Source organism: Coccinella septempunctata, chromosome 3 (genome assembly GCF_907165205.1).
Source record: "Coccinella septempunctata chromosome 3, icCocSept1.1, whole genome shotgun sequence".
Classification (NCBI taxonomy): domain Eukaryota; kingdom Metazoa; phylum Arthropoda; class Insecta; order Coleoptera; family Coccinellidae; genus Coccinella; species Coccinella septempunctata.
This window is the reverse complement of record NC_058191.1, coordinates 10,599-29,437: the sequence shown is the minus strand read 5'-3', so window position 1 is coordinate 29,437 and position 18,839 is coordinate 10,599. Positions and strand designations below refer to the sequence as shown.

The window sequence follows — 18,839 nt, the reverse complement described above, 5'->3', positions numbered from 1 at the left end:
GGTCTTTGTCCTCTTTTTCTATGGCCTTATGTGTTCTCTGTGATTGTTTATCCGAATTTTTTATTTATCACAAATTACAAAGATCTGTAATCAGTGTTTTTTATCGAATAAAATAATAATTAATCAATTAACAATTTTTTGTTGGAAATGGAGCTGAAGGACATCAGATCTATAATCGAACAAGATGAATATTACAGGGAAGCTTTACAGTCTTTTATTACTAAGGTACTGATTTGAATGCCTATGGAATAAACACATATTCTTTTTTGATTACGAGCATAAATAATTCAATAGTCTCATTGCAGACAGAAAAGACATTCACATTTCCTGCTTTAGACGAGAACAACTTGAGAGCTGATTTATGGAAAAGCTTATATGCAATCGCCAACACTACTTCGGATGAGCAAATACAAGCAAACTGTTGTTCAGCACTTCGAATTTTAAGGTACCTGTACCTATAAAACTTTCTGTTAAGATTAAGTAGAAATGATATGATATTTGCTCATCCTGAAACTTTTTCCTTATTATTTAAAATGATTTTAGTCGTGAAAAGAGTTGTCTAAATCAATTTCTCAGAGAGATTGATTGGTTGAATTTATTGAAAAGATTTAGTGGTCTGCATGATATCAACAGAGAATTTACTGAACGGTCAAAAATTCTTGCTCTCGAAGCTCAAAAATGTCTCTGTAATCTAGTGTTCAACAGTAACAAAGCTGCTCAAGAATGCATTGAGAATGATATATTATATAATACAAATGAAAGAATTAGGTTGTACAGGTATGTTTCTCCTTCTCTTGTTGATTTGATTCTTATGATTTTGCATATTTTTTAGCAACTCATCATACCCAGAAGAGATGAGATTTTTTGATATAAAACTATTATTTATAATCACTGCTGTACGTCCTGAAGCAAGAAAAATATTGAGAGAACAAAAAAATGCTGTTCAAAATTTAATGGCATACCTTGAATATATACTTATGGGTCATAAAATACTTAAAGTAATGATCCATAATTTTTCTATTAAATTAAATTTTGTTTAAAACTAGTCAATTAAACTTATTTGCTTACTTGCTAAGATTTGAGACAATTTTTATTACAATTTAATCTCTTTAGGAGGAACCAGCCCAAATGGTATGTGAAATTTTGAAAGCTCTATTCAATTTAACAGTATTATTACAAGCCAATGGGGAAGATAAAGAGCAGTACATAAAATTGATGCAAATGCTGAGAAATTATTTATTGTTACCTATTGAATCAAAGGAACAATCTTCAGCACTACATAACCATGTTGTGCATTTATTGACCAATATACCCAATATTTTTTATACAGAATTAATACCTCCTTTAAGTTCTGTACAGGATGAAACAGATATAACACATCTGGAATTTCATGGACATGATGTTTCAGCTTTAGCAGTGATTTTGGAATTATTGAGAGTTAAATTAGCAGTTGACTGTGTGAGTATTATTGTCTTTTTACCAGGTGGTATTTCACTAAGTATATCATTTAAATTACATAGAAATTTGAGATCTCATTGCCAACCAAAAAAAAATTATTCAATATGATTGAATTTATCCATTATGCACTACTGTATAATTTTTCTATGAATTGTGTATTTGTTGAATTCCTATTTTGTTGAATAGCGGTCCTTTTCCATGCATTCAGTATGCTGGGTGATACTGCAAGAAAAATAACGACAGCTGGCTCTATAACTTTTGTGTGCTAATGTGCTAATAATTTCCAAAATAGATTGTGATAAAGTTTATCTTGGAGACGGATTATTTTTTATTGCTTTGAAACCAAACGAGTTATGCAATTGAAATTTGGTGGGTTTAAAGATTAGTTCTTGGCCATTTTTTTCACACAAAATTAAGTATTTCATCATTTGCACTCATAAGAGTTATGATCTCAATATTTTGAAAGGACAAAATGGTACGCCACTTTGATATTTCCAACTTGTCTTTTTCGTGAGAGGTGCCGTTTTTATGCACAAAATATTTCAAGATATATTTTTCCTTTCTTCAAAACATTATTAAGAACTATCTAAGACAATGAAATTCAACCAGGGTATCCTAAATTACTTGATTTTGGCCGTTTCTGATATGTACTTCCAGACTAGATGGGGAAAAACGTGGAGAAGTCATGGGCTTCAGGATATCTTCTTTTGTTTTGAAGATTTAACCAAATTTTAATAATTTGACAATTTGGAAAAAGTGCCATAACTTTTTAATTATGTAAAATATCTAAAAATGATGAAAAATAATTTCCTTATTTTCAATATAGACGGTGTCTTTTTTTGTTCTCATGTTATGCAAAAAAATAGCTTTTCAAAAATATCTATGGAATTGCGTAAAATTGGTGAGAAATGGTTCTCTTTCAGTCAGCAAGTTCTTTATCTGTCTTATGGCGAATGTTGCAGTCGAAAACTTGCTACACAACTCATTCTCTCAGTAGATTAATATCTTCGATGTTGTGAAATATTTTAGTTATTACCAGTTCCTGCGTTTTGTCTGTATTCACTTTCAAGTCGCTGCTCTTGAACCATTGAACAGCCCATTCCATCGAATTTCCTGACTTTTCTCAGAGTAACTTTTCACCCTTTTTTGATGGAATTCTATGAAACCATTGACCACCAAATCACCAAATTGTTCACTCTTAATAAATCTTCATGATACGAGTTAAAACTCTCCATTCATAGAATTTTATTTGTTAGCTGGAACATCTTCAACTTCAATAAAATCATGTAATTCATGTTACACTCAATTCGAATAAGTATAGAGCAGAATTTCTATAATCAATTTTAATATAACTCATGAAAAGTTCTCAAATTGAGTACCATATTTCTATTAACAAATTCGACATCTTTTTCAAACAGGATTCACTCTATTCAACAGCATAACGCGGGAAATGTCTCCAATGGCGCTCCTGACTCTGCTCCAAATCAGACCTTTTTATATATATATATTATTGAAAATCTATCTTTTTTTTTGAATAACATGGAATAAAGAAAATACCATCCGTATTTAAAATAAGAAGTGTTTTTTTTTAACCCTTAGTCCAAAAGATATTTTCGAAATTGAAAAAATTATGGCGCATTTTCTAAATCGTCAAAATATGGAAATTTGGTTATATCTTCCAGAAAAATGAAGCTATCGTCCACTAATGGACTTTTTACGATATTCGAACCCAACGTTTTTACCTATATACTCTAGAAGAACCAGAAAAAGGCCAAAATAAAGCAATCTGGAATACTCTGACTATAGATTCACCATATGTGGATTATATTTAAGTCCCCCAGTTTATCTGAAAAATGGATTTTTGGATATAATTTCTCAGATAAAGTATTTACTGATTATGATTCACTTGCAGCCAGTTTGCCAACAGCTTGAAATAATTTCTCCGACTGCCACTGTACTATATAAAGGGGCTTGTAGCAATAGGCTTATACGAAAATATTTACGTTTCGAAATATTACCACCTCTCAAGGACGTCTACAGTCGTCCTGAAGAAGGAACTGCTCTGAGAAACTGTTTGTGTCGCTTATTGACAACGCCAGTTACTCATTTGAGGGATATAATTGCCGAATTTCTGTTCGTTCTATGCAAAAAAAATGGTGAGTTTTTTTTCTGAAAGGAGGGATTATATAGGTTAATAACTGTGGGAAAGGGTCACGCACATAGTTACTGTCTCTTCGGTACAGGTGTCCCAAATTCGATGCTCACTGAGACGATCTCGAGAACATTTTTTTCAGTAATTTTTATGTGATACTCCTAATGGATCATAGAATTCAATTACCATTTCAGATAGTGGTGCCCACGAGAGTTTCGTTTTCGAGAGTCTCGTCTCGTCCAGATGAGAGTACATACGGTGGTCTTTGATAAATTTCATAAATATCCCATTAATTATGTGCGTTCACTCTGAAAACTGAATAGATCCAGGTGAATACTCAAAGATAGATCGTAAAGTGGAGCAGCTGTGGCCTAAATATCAGATAATAATACGATTTAAGCAATAAGGTTTAAGTCTTCACTGAATTGGTAGACTATTCTCCACGTGTTGACGATTTTATAGGGACCGTTATTCTCATTATTTTTGAGGAAACATTGTTAGTTAGCATTCAATGATAATATACATGGTGATTCATAACCATTGGGACATACACTAAGGATAGAAATATAGCGATAAGACCAAATATGTCTTGAAAAGGGAAAAGCTTTTGCTGTGGGAAAAACATACAAGGTGTTACAATCGGCCTTATATATATTATATAGGATAATATATTATAATATCATAGCAAAAATAATTCACCTGAAGAAATAACATTAAGCCAAACATTACGCAGCATTTTTTTGACATTCGAAAGCATAATTTTCATGAAATAAAAAGATAACAAATAGAGAGAAATTACTATATTTCGAAGTATATCAAAAAAATGTCAAAAACGACCCGAGGTACTGACCTACCAATCCATCCAACATCAAAAAAGACTGTTTTTCCCTCCACTATTTTCACATTCTTCGCCAAAAAAAAGAAATTTTATGTTGCCTTACATTCACACCCTGTACAATATGTAGGCAATGAAGAAAAAATACCCTGTGCTCGTAATGCCCAGAAAAGGATAGAGCTTTGCACCTCTGGCTAAAAATCCAAAATCGGCGAAGTAATAGGGAAGTTATCGCTGGTCAAACTTTGGCAATTGTTTTTGGTGTCCCACTTCATTTGCTGCTTAGTTCATGAAAACAACTCAGCCTACTATGTGAAAGTTAGTCGCCAATTCCAAACATAATCGTTCGTTTTACGTACAGAGGTACAATCATTAATTCGAATAGCTGGCAGGAAGTACAGTTCGCCATAAACTATTTTGATGGTTTTGTTTAATTTTTTCCAATGATTCAGAAAACAAACAGAATAGAAGGAACATCACGAAATATTGTGTAGTCAAAATTAGGGTATTCTGGTAAACTCGAATTTAGGGCACTCTGTGATTTCGTTTTCAGGGGTTAATACTGGATCGGGAATATAATGGATGAAAAAATGAGAGGAAATTAATCAATATTGAATTAGAATTTGTAAAATAATTCCAGTTAGTTAGAACTTTCTGGCAAAAAATAATTCTCATCTCTACGCTGGTTCTTGCTGGACTATAAAATATATGTATTTTAAAAACTATTTTCGAAAAAAATTCATTTGAAAAAAAAAGTATTTTTTATTATATTCAAAAAAATATAGTTGATTGACTGAAAAAACTTAAATCCATTGCTCGTAAAAATTTTAGCCTCCTCGGTTCCAAAGACCACGAGCCGCCACTGTCTTCACCTACGCTCTAACTCTTTCAATTATTCCAGGAGTATCCCCCAATTATGTTAATAAAAATTCCAAAGTCCTTCAAGACTAGAGAAAATATTATGATAAATGCCATTTCATTACCTAATGTTTTAACTGTTTTCCTTATTCTTAGTGAAACGTATGGTTAAATATACTGGATATGGAAATGCAGCTGGTCTTCTTGCCCAAAGAGGTTTGCTTGGTGGTCGGGAAGATGAAGAAGCGGCAGAATTCAGCTCAGATAATGAAGATAGCGAAACTGAAGAATATGCAGAAAATAAACACAATATTAATCCTGTTTTAGGTTGTTATGAACCATCACATCCTGATGCAATGGCTGGAATGACCGACGAACAGGTTTTTTATTAAATTTTATTACACTTATAAGGCGTGATTTATGCTTAGTGGTAACTTTTACCTGTGTGCCTTACACGGTGTCTATCAAGGCGAAAAATTACAATTTTTTTACTTTTGAAGCCTGTTTATGCTGACTCCTGACATCAACTTTTTTTACAAAGACAGATTATTATTGCAGTTTTACTTCCAAAAACCTGAAAATTTCAAGTTAACTGCGAAAGTTAGGGATGAGGAATAAGTTACTTGACCAGCATAAATAAGACCTATATTTCAAATTTTATTAGGTATCTACTTTACGAAAATGCGTACTGAAAGTGGCACTGGTAAGACAAGGCAAAGAAAAAATTGGAAATCCAACTGAAATATTTTCATATGCATGTAGTATATTCAGGGAGTTCAATAACTGCACGACAGAAATTGTATGTGCTGATGAAACCAACTCAATAAAATTTGAAACAAAGATTATGGTGGGATTCCGCGTTCTCATTTCCAGCTATTGTTTGAAAAAATAGATATTAATTTTATTCCAGGATATTCCTGGGTCTGGCCGACCTACACCTTAAGGGCACGAGCCGTTACTGCAATAAACTGGCTGTACTGATAACAACCCTTTGTAGAAAGGGTCTTTAGTTCTTGCTTTTTGATGGATATGGAATTTTAATGAGTTTTGATATTAATTTTTTATTAAATATTCAACTTAAGCCTGTCAACGTGAAGGGAAAGTACTCCCTTCCCCACTTTTGAAAACTAAAAAGTTGATATTTATATACGTTCCCCGTTGCATTTGTAAACAAAAATTAACCTAAATTTTTTTGACAGTGCCCAAAACCGTTCCATCTCATTTTCCGGGTAATGTTCTTTTGTTTAGGGTATCGAGGGTAGAGACTCTCCGTAGTTCAGGGCCAGTCACGCTTTATTAAGTCTATGCGCACAATTGAACAAATCTCGACTTACTCCCAACGTCCGAGCGCGCCCAAAGAAGTATTCACTTAAAAAAAAAATAGCTTTCCTTAGTAAGATCGGAGACTTATCGAGTGATTTGTTACCTGCAAATTCAGCTTCTCTGAATAATATCTTGCGGTCCCAGTTCTGATTTCATTTTTAGAACGTTAAAAACTAAATGATTTATCATATTATTACGAGATGCTCCTCGTACTGGAACGCTGACGCCAGCTTCGTCTTCGCGGAAAGTGTTAGTGCGAGAAGAAAGTGATGACTCGGATTCTTCCAGAATCCAAGGTTTCCATGTGAAAAGAGACACATTCTAGTTTAGTTCCATTTTAGAATTCATTCTGTTTGTAACTCCTTTCCGCTCTGTCCAATTATAAAGTCATTTAGTTTTTCAAAATTGTGATTTATAATTGAAAGAATAAAATTCTTTTTAAAAACAGAGTTTGCGGATCGAAAATCATAATTGGCGCTGCGAACAGGATTTCGCAACGGTTTTCGGTTTTTTCAAGAAACGAACTAACTGAAAATAGTTTCCACTAGTGAACACAAACTGTTCGAGGAACCCCGTTGAGTTTTAACTCTTAGTGCGAAATTCCAAACTTCACCAACCCACTTCGACCAGAAGGAAGGACGTTCCACCCTAGGATGCAAATCTTGGTGTAAGTCCTATTTTCCACCACATTTCCTATATCACCAGTATTCTTTATTTCGATGACAGACTCATCTCATCAATTAGAGATAATTGCTGAAGAGCCAGAAATTTTAGAATCTTTGAATTCTCATAATATTCAAGAACGCTTACTTAGGAATAATCGATTTCGGCCGTATCCTATTAGAAATTTCAATAACGAAATGAATCAAAACTCTTCTAACACCCCAACACTCCCAACAGTAGCCGACCCTATGTCTAGACAAGACATCCAATTATTACTTAATTCTATTCCAGAATTTTCACCGGGTAAAAATTTATCAATTTTCATAAACGAGGTAGATAATTTAGTCTTACATTTACGTGGCAGACTAACATCCGATCTCGAATTTTGCTTGAATTTTTCGATCCGTTCGAAAATCTTAAATGAAGCACGAGACTTCATCTCTTTCCAAAATGCGACGGATTGGCCTTCGATCAGACGTGCTCTCCTTCAGAGATACGGAGATCAAAGGAACGAAGAACTATTAATTGCTGCGGTTTCACAATGCGTCCAAAAAAGACACGAAAATTATTTAGATTATTATTGCCGAATTTCAAAAACTCTGAGTGATCTCTTACAACACCTCTCTTTGAATATACAAGACCAAAATCTATTAACTTATAAAAAATGCGAAGCAGAGAAATTGTCACTAAAAACATTCCAAGCAGGATTACTCGAACCTTATAGATCCTATATAAGCAATTTCGAGTTGAAGAGCTTAGAAGAATGCATCAATAAATGTAAATTTTATGACAACAGGAAACAAGAATGGGAATATTCCGAATTCCTTCGTAAATCCCAAGAAACCAAGAAGCCTTTGGCACAACCTCATTTTAAACAGAATCAAAATTATAATGATCATTTACCTAGATTTTCTAATAACAGTTTCAATCAAAATTTACCAACAAGATTTTCCAATAGCAACTCTAATCAAAACTTACCAAACATTGTTTTTCCAAATAATCAACCTTTGAGAAATAATCAGAAATTTTTCACAAATCAAGAAGTTTTTGGTACTAAACCAGGGTCAAGTATCTATAAATCGAATCCAGAACCGACACCAATGTCAATTTCGACCAGAAATACAAAACCGACGCCTATGTCGATTTCTACCAGAAATTCGAAATTCCCACAAAAACAATTATTCAACGTACAATTCAAACCCGATGATGTAATCGATCATGAAGCTGAATCTTACGAACCCGAACATTCTGAAGAAAATGTTATGAATTTTTCCGAAGAAGATGAGAATTATTATTACGAAATGGATGAAAATTTTCAAGAAGCTCCTACAGAAACCCCAGGAACTTAGATCTCAATTCCTTGAAAATAAAATCAAAACTTCCTTACATTTATCTTCCAAAAATAAATTTGAAAATTTTAATAGACTCGGGTGCCACAAATTCAGTCATTAATAGAAAACCAGCATTTGAGAAATTTTTCCAATTTTTGTTCAAAGAAAAATTCAGTGTGTCCGGATTAGGAAATACAATTAACGCTGATGATAACATCAATATTCCACTGTTTTACGAATTAGGAATCCTCGACAATATTCATTTACATGTTGTCGACTGGCATAAAAATTTTGATGCTTTATTAGGAACATCCGACTTGCAACAATTAGGTGCAAAGATTGACTATCAAAACCACATTTTGGAAATGAAAAATTTGAAAATACCTTTTAACCTTGAGTACTCCACGAATAAACTCAAACCAAATAAAACTATAGCAAGAACATTTGTAAAAATTCCAGTATCCCTAGAAAATGGTGACGTTTTACTACCCGAAATTAATTTTAAAAAATTCTCAACACCAGAATGTATAGCACGAGCAAAAAATGGTATTTGCGTAATTCCTATTCCAGAATCAATTAACGGGAATTTAGAGATTAACTTTTCGGAAAGAATACCCGTGAAATCAATATCTGAAACAGAAATATGTGCTCCTCAAATTGAAAATTCTAAATTAAAACTTTCAAAAAATATTCGTACGCAACACATGAATTCTGAAGAAAAACGAGAAATTTTGAAACTTTGTAGTAAATTCAAAAATATTTTCTATAACGAAAACTGCGATCTCTCTTTTAGCAATACTGTCAAGCATAAAATAAGAACGAAAGATGAAGAACCCGTTCACGTTAAATCTTTCAGACACCCTCACAGCATGAAAAAGATTATTCAAGAACAAATTCAAAAACTTTTAGATGATAATATCATTCGTCCATCTATTTCACCCTACAGTGCTCCAGTTTGGATTGTAGACAAAAAGAAAGATGCTTCCGGCCAAAAGAAATATCGTATGGTCATTGATTATCGCCGTTTAAATGAAAAAACCATTGAGGATAAATATCCGCTCCCGCGAATAGAAGAAATTTTGGATAATTTAGGAAAAAGTTGCTATTTTTCGACACTCGATATGGCAAAAGCCTTTCACCAAATCGAAATGGACGAGGAATCAATAGAAAAAACTGCATTCACCGTGAATAATGGTCACTACGAATATCTTCGTATGCCCTACGGATTGAAAAATGGACCCAGTACATTTCAACGCGTAATGGACATTGTACTTAAAGAATATCTTCATAAGTTTTGTTTCGTTTACATGGATGACATTGTCGTATTTTCAAAATCGTTACAAGAACATATTTGCCATTTGAAATTAATTTTTGAAAAAATTAGAGAATTCAACCTCAAAATTGAACTTGACAAATGTGAATTTTTGAGTAAAAAAGTCGAATTCTTAGGACACTTAATAACTCCTGACGGAATATCTCCGAATCCCTCTAAACTGAAAGCTGTTGAAAAGTACCCTATTCCACGCACAGTGAAAGAAATCAAATCATTTTTAGGATTAATAGGTTATTACAGACGATTCATTCAAAATTTTGCTCACATAGTTTCTCCCATGACCAAATGCCTTAAGAAAGGAGCGAAAATTAAAATTGATGATCCCGACTATGTAAATGCTTTCCAATTATGTAAAGAATTATTGACAAATGCTCCGATATTAGCTTATCCAGATTTTGAAAAAACATTTAAATTAACAACAGATGCTTCAAATGTTGCAATTGGAAGTGTATTATCACAAGACAACCGCCCAGTTGCCTATTATTCAAGAACCCTAAATTCAGCCGAAAAAAATTATTCAACCATAGAAAAAGAACTCCTCTCAATTTTAGATTCAACAAAACATTTTCGACCATACCTCTACGGACAAAATTTCATAATAGAAACTGATCATAATCCCCTTGTTTGGCTTTACAAAATAAAAGAACCTAATTCCAGGCTCATAAGATGGAAATTGAAACTTGATGAATTTGATTTCAACATAATTCATAAAAAAGGAAAAGAAAATAAAGTTGCGGATGCCCTATCGCGAATTGAAATCAATAACAGAGAAAATGAAGACTCTTTATTATCAGAAAATGACCTAAATATAGAAGTTTCCTCAATTTTACCTAATATTAATGATCTTCCGGTACTTAGTGATGAAGAACTTGAAAATATTTTGAACCCCCCAGACAATCGTCAAAATAACGATGATCCCAATGATCGACATGAAGCAAATAATAATGATTCTAATGCCACCATTCATTCAACTCAAGAAGACAATGGAAAAGTTATTCCAATCACGGAATCTTCTGTGAATATATATCCGAATAGAATTATTCTAAATATTGGCGAACAATACAATTTAAAATTCACAAAAAATTTTCAGAAAAATACTTACAACATAACAATAAGACAAAATTTCATGGAAAATGATTTTTCAACTTTTTTCAAAGAAATTTTTAGACCGAATGAATCTTACGGAATATTTTTCAGAGATAATAAATTACGACTCCCTTTCATCAGATTTTGCAAAGAATCCTTCAATTACTCCGTGAAACTTTATATAAGCAACACCCTTTTATTGGATGTACCTTGTGAAGAGAATCAAGTCGAAATCATTTCAGAATATCATGATAAAAACCATAATGGTATCTCAGAAACATTTAATCAATTATCGAAAAAATACTATTGGCCAAAAATGAGAAATAAAATCACAGAAATCATAAATAAATGCGAATTATGCCTTAAATCAAAATACGAGAGAAACCCTTATAAATTGAAATTTTCAGGTCCCCTCCTAGCTAAGCGACCTTTCGAAGTAATCCACATTGATACATTTTCTTTTCAAAATTCGAAGTTTTTAACAATAATTGATTTATTTTCAAAATACGCGCAATCATACCTTTTAAAAGACGGCACTGCTTTAACAATTCTCAATAAATTACGTCATTATTTTTCACATCACAATATTCCACAAAAGATTGTTTGTGACGAAGGACGAGAATTTCAGAACAAGACTTTCACAGAGTATTGTAAATTAAACAAAATCAATCTACATTTTACAACAGTGAACAATCCGAGCTCAAATTCTCCAATTGAACGATTCCATTCAACAATTTTGGAAAAACTCAGAATTCTCAAATTGAAAAACCCAAATGAAAATCCAGCTAATCTCATGATTACAGCAACATTAATTTATAATCAATCGATACATTCAGCGACTGGTTATTCACCTTTTCATTTACTTTATGGTCCATACGACAAATTACCAGAATTTGATTTGAATATGACTATTTATGAGCAGTATAACGAAAAACGAAAACAGGAAATTTTGCCATTTTTTGACCATATTTACGAACGAAATAAAAACAAAGCTCAGAAAACATTAAACAAGCTGAACGAAAAGCGAAATGACCCTCCAAATTTAGAGCAAGCAGAAGTTTACGTCGAACGAAACAGACCGAGAAAAACGGATCCACCTTTCGAAAAAATTATTGTTGAACAGCAACAACAAAACAAAATAAGTGGTCTAACTACAAAATCAAGAGAAACAACAGCGCACATACAAAAAGTCAAAAAACTAAGAAAAAACGTTTGTTCTTTTCAGGATACTGCTGATCCTCCTGATTCAGACCCAAACAAACCAGGCCCTTCAGGTCCACGAAATAAAAAGTAATGGATACTTTGAAGAACCTTTGAGTCATGCCAAAATTCTTGATCATTACCATAATTTTCTTTTCTTCATAAATATTACCAATTTGCAAGACAATTTCGATCAGTTGAACGATAATTTTAATGACCTTCAGAAAAACCAAACATTCGATGAATTACCCCGTCGACTTTTTCACCAATTGAGTTTGAATTTGGATCAAATCGAACAAATCTTACGAAAATTTGTCAATAGAAAAGTTAGAAGAGGTTTGGCTAATTTCATCGGAAAAGGTATTAAATTCATTACAGGTAACCTAGACGATGATGATCTGAAAACTATTAACGAAAATTTAGAAAGCCTTCACAACAGCAAATCTTCCGAAATCGAAAGGATAAATAAATTAACTTCTTTTGCTAATCATTTGTCAAAAAGATATTCAGAAGATTTGGCTCTGCTAAACGAAAATATTATTCATACTAAAGCATTATTCCAGAATATTGAATCTACCGAAGGATTTCGAATCATTGTAGAATACCAAATGCTTCAGTCCCAAGCACTCTTGAACACTTTATTAATGCTAGAAAGGACTATAAGTTTTACAATGAGAGAAATTCCAAATTTAGAAGTCATTAAAGTTGAAGAACTTTATTCCATCGGGACATATCTTGAAAAAATTTATAAGACACAGCAACTATCACCAATTGATCATGTTCATCTTTTCAAAATAATCGAATATGCAAAAATGTCTGTCATTGGAACGGAGGAAACTATCACATTCCTTCTCAAAATCCCAATTCTCAAACGAGTAATTGCTTCATATTCCCGAATCTACCCTGTACCCAATACCCAAGATATTGCTGTGATCCCGCCAAGGACGTATTCCATCAAAATCAACAACGAGGAATATTGGACCAATGAAATATGCAAATCAACATTGGGAAGTTCGATGGTGCTTTGCCTTCAACAGCCTACCAAGGAAGCATGCATTCTGTCAACCCCAGGTCGATGCCAAACAACACTAGTGAACAACGACTTCAACATCATCCACCCGCTGAAGAATCACCAGCTCCTGACCCTCTTCAAAAAGAACAAAACAGTACTAGAAGACTGCCATGGAATTCTATTCAGGAAATCAATCCAGGGAATCAACCTTCTAAGTTCCACCTGCCGAATTATTATTGAAGAATCCATCTACGATGACACAGTTCCGATTTTCGAAATAACTGCCAAAAACATTTCGAAAATTTCATTGAACTCCACTCACAAAATTGAATTTCACCTGAGGCATCTGAAAGAACCAACTTCAATCCTTCAAGAAGCAGAAAAACTTTCAGACCAGCCCATGTACCTACATCCAATAACTCAGGTCATTCACCAGTCTACAAGTGTGATATTGTGCTGTTTCACAATTCTTGGAATCATCTTCGTTATAAAGAACAAAACAAGGATCTCCGAGTTAATCTACAGTCCAAGGAAAATCATACACGTAGAAATGGAAGACATCACCCAAGGCCACCCAGCAGATAACAGAGACGTTATCTCTTAAGGGGGAAAGTATTACGAGATGCTCCTCGTACTGGAACGCTGACGCCAGCTTCGTCTTCGCGGAAAGTGTTAGTGCGAGAAGAAAGTGATGACTCGGATTCTTCCAGAATCCAAGGTTTCCATGTGAAAAGAGACACATTCTAGTTTAGTTCCATTTTAGAATTCATTCTGTTTGTAACTCCTTTCCGCTCTGTCCAATTATAAAGTCATTTAGTTTTTCAAAATTGTGATTTATAATTGAAAGAATAAAATTCTTTTTAAAAACAGAGTTTGCGGATCGAAAATCATAATTATATGAATACTTCATAACAGACAAATAATATTATGTTTTAAATAATATTGATGTTTGATTCTTTAATTTTCAGAAAGAGTATGAAGCAATGAAGATAATAAATCTTATGGATGCTTTAACAAGAGAGGGAACCATCAAACCCTGCAAAATAGATGAAAATGGGAAGCCTGTGCCCATCGAACATGTTCTGGAGCTACAAGATAGCTTCAAGAAAAAAGAAAGGTTCAACAAAACAAAAGAATGAATGTTGATTGGATTGGAAATATCTATAAGGAACTAGCTATTGCTTAATCATTTTTTATTATGAATATTGATTTGTTAGCCACATTTCCACCAATGTGGTAAATTACTGTCTCTGTATTGTGTCTATTTTTTACCCATCTTCATTCGCATATTTATAATCAATGTGTACTTTGAGTAATTATCGAGTCTGCTAAATTTTAATCAACTCAATACAAACATAACATGTCATGTCTAGAAAAAGTAAAAATTTTTAAAAGTTAATCGAATGCTGATCCTACTTGTACTTGCTCAATGAAATCACAATTACCTCAAATTGAAATTGGTTATTCAAAAAATGATCCCTTGAGAAGCAATCAAAAAAAAAAAATTATATAAGAATACAGTAACTCGTCAGATATAAGTGCATCCGCACTCATAGCAGCTAGAAGAACACATTATTTGGCTCTTTCTTCCTGGGTAATCCAAATCTGAACTAACCTATCATTTCTAAATTTCGAGTTATGAAGAAAAAATGAAGAATTGCCATTTTCAATAATGCTGATTTACCCGCTTGTTTCAACTCTTACTCGAAAATGATAATTATCAAAGAGGAACAAGAGTTTACTCATTGAATTTAGTTCCTGAATCTAAATACTAAATGGTGGGGAAACCTTCATAATACTTTGCAGCATCATTAAGTTCGCACTTGCCTTTTAGATGAGGGTGCTCCAATCAGATACATTCAACATCCACTGATGAAGAAGTCCACAACCACCAACACATCTTCTTGATCCGTAGGAATTTTTTGGTTTGAACGATGTTTAGAAATTATCAAATATTTCTGAAATTATTCTGCAGAAGGCCAAAAAATGGTTGCTCTCCTCAGTAATAAGCTCAACCAGCAGTTAACCTGCGTTGTAGGTATATCATTCTGCCTGTGATACTTCATATGCTTGATATAAAGGAGCTTTTCTTAGAGAAGGTGAACATGACATTGAAAAATCTAGGGGTAGACAGATTTTTAAAAGGCAGCTTGTTCTTTGTTGGGTATCTACCTCTTCATGGCATAATATTGGGATGACAGTATTATTGGTGTATGTAAAGTGAAGATGAATAAATAAATAAATTATTACATAAAAGGGCTACTTTTACAATTTTAATTCTACAAATTTTTGTAGACATTTAATTTAGATGATTAAACATTACAACTACAATTATTAATTTTTCGCATAAATTTACACCTGGTAACCAACGATGTGACGTTTACCAATGCATTCTCCAACATAGAACCAGCATAAGACTTCTACTGTTACCAAAGTATTAAGCCATGCTTCTCGAACTGTAGTTTGCTTCCATGCACCTGCCTTTGCACTTTGTACCAGCCTTGCAATTCCTGATCTTATTTGGGGAATATCTGCAGGAGAAGGTGGAGAAAGTTCAACTTTAGCATACTTCATGAATACATCGAATTTTGGACGGGCTTCTTCAAGTAATCCTAGAACACGATCAATTACGTAACTAATGTTGTCTAATATTTGGTGAAATGAAACATACGACCAGCTAAAGGACCAACTTTGCTAACCAGAGACGCCATGGTTCAAGTTCGAAGAGGTAGATGATTATCCGGTTATATTATTTAATTAAAAATGATTTCGAACAGTTCACTCGTCCTGTCCGTATTCTGTAATGGTCAGATTGTCAGTTTGTCTATGGTCAAATGTCAACATGATGTCAACCACAGAACACACGCGGAAAGGAAAATTTCCTTCTATGATTTGCTCACTGCTTTGGTCAGCGACCTCATGCGGGTGTTTATGAAAATAAAAGCGCCCTCTGGCGGCCGTAATTCGAAACAAATGGGCATGAAAATTTGAAATGCTTCCTACTTAAAATCTCATATTTTGTTTTCAAGTTCGGAATTCAAAAGATAAATTAAAAATGGATACTAAAATATTGAGAATTGCAACATGGAATGCAAATGGTCTAGCAAACCATAGACAGGAGGTGATTACCTTCCTAGACATCAATAAGGTGGATGTACTACTAGTTTCAGAAACTCACTTTACTGAATTGACAACCATTTCTATACCATACTTCACTTTGTATCACACCACCCATCCCGACGGTAGAGGACACGGCGGGTCTGCAGTTATCATCCGGAACACAATCCCACATCATGAACTAGACAAGTTCCAAACCAGAGAAATTCAGGCTACGACAATTCAAATAAACTCCAACATAGGAAGCCTCAACATCTCCGCTTTATACTCCCCACCACGACACAACATCTCTACAGACTTGTATAACCAGTTCTTCAACACCCTAGGAAATAAATTCATCGTGGGAGGCGATTGGAACGCTAAACACACCCATTGGGGTTCCAGACTCATCACCACAAAAGGACGCAATCTACTCCGAGCTATGACGGATGCTAACTACAGTCACCTAAGCACTGGAGAACCAACTTACTGGCCAACCGACCCTGGGAAATTACCTGATTTACTTGATTTATTCATATTGAACAACATTCCAACCCAAACTTGTTCTATAGAATCCAACTACGATCTGTCATCCGACCACACACCTGTCATCACTACCATGTGCCCCACCATAATAAACATGAGTGTTCATCCCAAGTTGACCTCATCACGAACAAACTGGGATAAATTTACGACCTATATTGAGAACAATTTGAACACCAAAATCAGCATAAAGCAACCAATAGAAGTTGACGAAGCTGCACAACATTTCACCAACATCGTACAACAAGCTGTATGGTTTGCAACCCCCCAGGAAGAACAACCCAATGAATACATGAGAACCCCTTTATTCATTAGAAAATTGATTGCCGAGAAAAGGAGAGCCAGAGGAAAGTGGCAGAGATCCCGTAATCAAAATGACTTGCATCAATACAGAACATTATCGCGAAAACTTTCAAGAACACTTAAGGAAGCACAAAATTCTATGTTCGAGAACTACATGCAGAACCTATCTCCTGATGATCGTAGCCTGTGGAAAGCAACAAAAAAGTTTAAAAGACCCACTCCTCGAGCCTCTCCAATACGAGCCAACAACAACCAGTGGGCACGCACAAACCAAGAAAAAGCAGATACATTTGCAGAGCACCTCTACAACGTGTTCGAAGAGCCTGAGGAAACATCTGACTCCCCAAATATAGAAGAATTGCTTGATACACCTTGTCAAATGTCACGACCGATCCGACACATAAGCCCAACAGAGGTTAAAAGGGAAATAAAAAAACTCAAAGACAGAAAATCCCCCGGGTACGATCTTATAACATCTGAAATCCTCAAAAAACTGCCTAGAAAAGCAATTGCTTTCCTCACCACGATTTATAATCGCATTCTGCAATTGTGCTACTTCCCTGTCATATGGAAATACGCCAACATCATTATGATACACAAGAATGGTAAACCCCCAGAAGAGGCAACATCATATAGACCCATCAGCTTGCTACCCATACCCAGTAAAATATTCGAGAGACTACTACTCGAAAGAATTCGCGAAGAGCACAATCTGGCAAATATTCTTCCCATCTACCAATTCGGCTTCAGGGAGAACATGTCCACTATTCACCAAGCCCACAGAATAGTCAACACTATTGCTAAAACTCTCGAAGATAAACAATACTGTACTGGAGTATTCCTCGACATAGCGCAGGCCTTCGACAAGGTGTGGCACACAGGACTGAAATTCAAGATCAAATGTACCCTGAACCACAACTACTTCCTCCTTTTGAGTTCTTATCTAACAGAAAGATATTTTTCAGTGAGGTTCAACGACGCCACGTCAGACCATTACCCTATAAGATCTGGAGTACCACAAGGTAGTGTTCTAGGTCCTTTGCTCTACCTCTTATACACGTACGATCTGCCAGTTAGTAATTCCACGACCGTGGCCGCCTTTGCGGATGATGTCGCTGTTCTCTCAGTAGACGAAAACCCAATCATCTCATCAACTAACATGCAGAACCATCTGAACAAACTGAACTCTTGGTACAAAAAATGGAGACTCAAAATGAACCACTCCAAATCAGTTCAAGTGACGTTCACAACTCGCCAAAGCAATTGTCCCCCAGTGGCAATTGATGGATTACCTCTACCAGTTAAGAACAATGTAAACTACCTTGGCTTGCACTTGGATCGACGACTCACTTGGGAAAAGCACATACAAACAAAGAGAAAACAACTAGACATCAAATCCAGACAGATGTACTGGCTACTGGGGAGAAAATCTAAACTTTCCGTCAACAACAAGGTATTACTGTACAAAGTAATGCTGAAACCTATTTGGACGTATGGCCTGCAACTTTGGGGTTGTGCGAAATCATCAAGAATCAACATAATACAAAGATTCCAGTCAAAAACTCTTCGTTCTATGGTAAATGCTCCTTGGTACGTAAGCAACAAAACCCTACATGAAGACCTCCAAATACCGTTTATAAGCAAAG

The 18,839-nt window shown here is 34.5% G+C and overlaps 2 protein-coding genes across 2 annotated transcripts; one reads left to right on the top strand and one right to left on the bottom strand.

Annotated features, from left to right (window-relative positions):
• The first annotated feature begins 20 nt into the window (after positions 1 to 20).
• LOC123309056 (synembryn) lies at positions 21 to 14,647 on the top strand. The gene is made up of 8 exons (XM_044891901.1): positions 21 to 225; positions 306 to 445; positions 544 to 777; positions 833 to 998; positions 1,114 to 1,458; positions 3,371 to 3,614; positions 5,460 to 5,683; positions 14,220 to 14,647. Exons 1-8 carry the CDS (start codon positions 148 to 150, stop codon positions 14,388 to 14,390), a joined length of 1,602 nt encoding a protein of 533 aa, XP_044747836.1. The 5' UTR covers positions 21 to 147; the 3' UTR covers positions 14,391 to 14,647.
• Positions 14,648 to 15,511: 864 nt separating this feature from the next.
• LOC123309058 (ATP synthase subunit g, mitochondrial) lies at positions 15,512 to 16,063 on the bottom strand. The gene is made up of 2 exons (XM_044891903.1): positions 15,923 to 16,063; positions 15,512 to 15,863 (listed from the first exon to the last, which is right to left on the bottom strand). The coding sequence occupies exons 1-2, from the start codon at positions 15,960 to 15,962 to the stop codon at positions 15,604 to 15,606; spliced, it is 300 nt and encodes a 99-aa protein (XP_044747838.1). The 5' UTR covers positions 15,963 to 16,063; the 3' UTR covers positions 15,512 to 15,603.
• Between the last annotated feature and the right edge of the window lie 2,776 nt (positions 16,064 to 18,839).

Coding starts and splice junctions, on each gene's coding strand:
- LOC123309058 (XM_044891903.1), bottom strand. CDS start 15,962: ATGGCGTCTCTGGTTAGCAAAGTTGGTCCTTTAGCTGGTC. Junction 15,864..15,922: donor AGTTGGTCCTTTAGCTGGTC/GTATGTTTCATT, acceptor ATCGTGTTCTAG/GATTACTTGAAGAAGCCCGT.
- LOC123309056 (XM_044891901.1), top strand. CDS start 148: ATGGAGCTGAAGGACATCAGATCTATAATCGAACAAGATGAATATTAC. Junction 778..832: donor GAAAGAATTAGGTTGTACAG/GTATGTTTCTCC, acceptor CATATTTTTTAG/CAACTCATCATACCCAGAAG. Junction 3,615..5,459: donor CGTTCTATGCAAAAAAAATG/GTGAGTTTTTTT, acceptor CCTTATTCTTAG/TGAAACGTATGGTTAAATAT.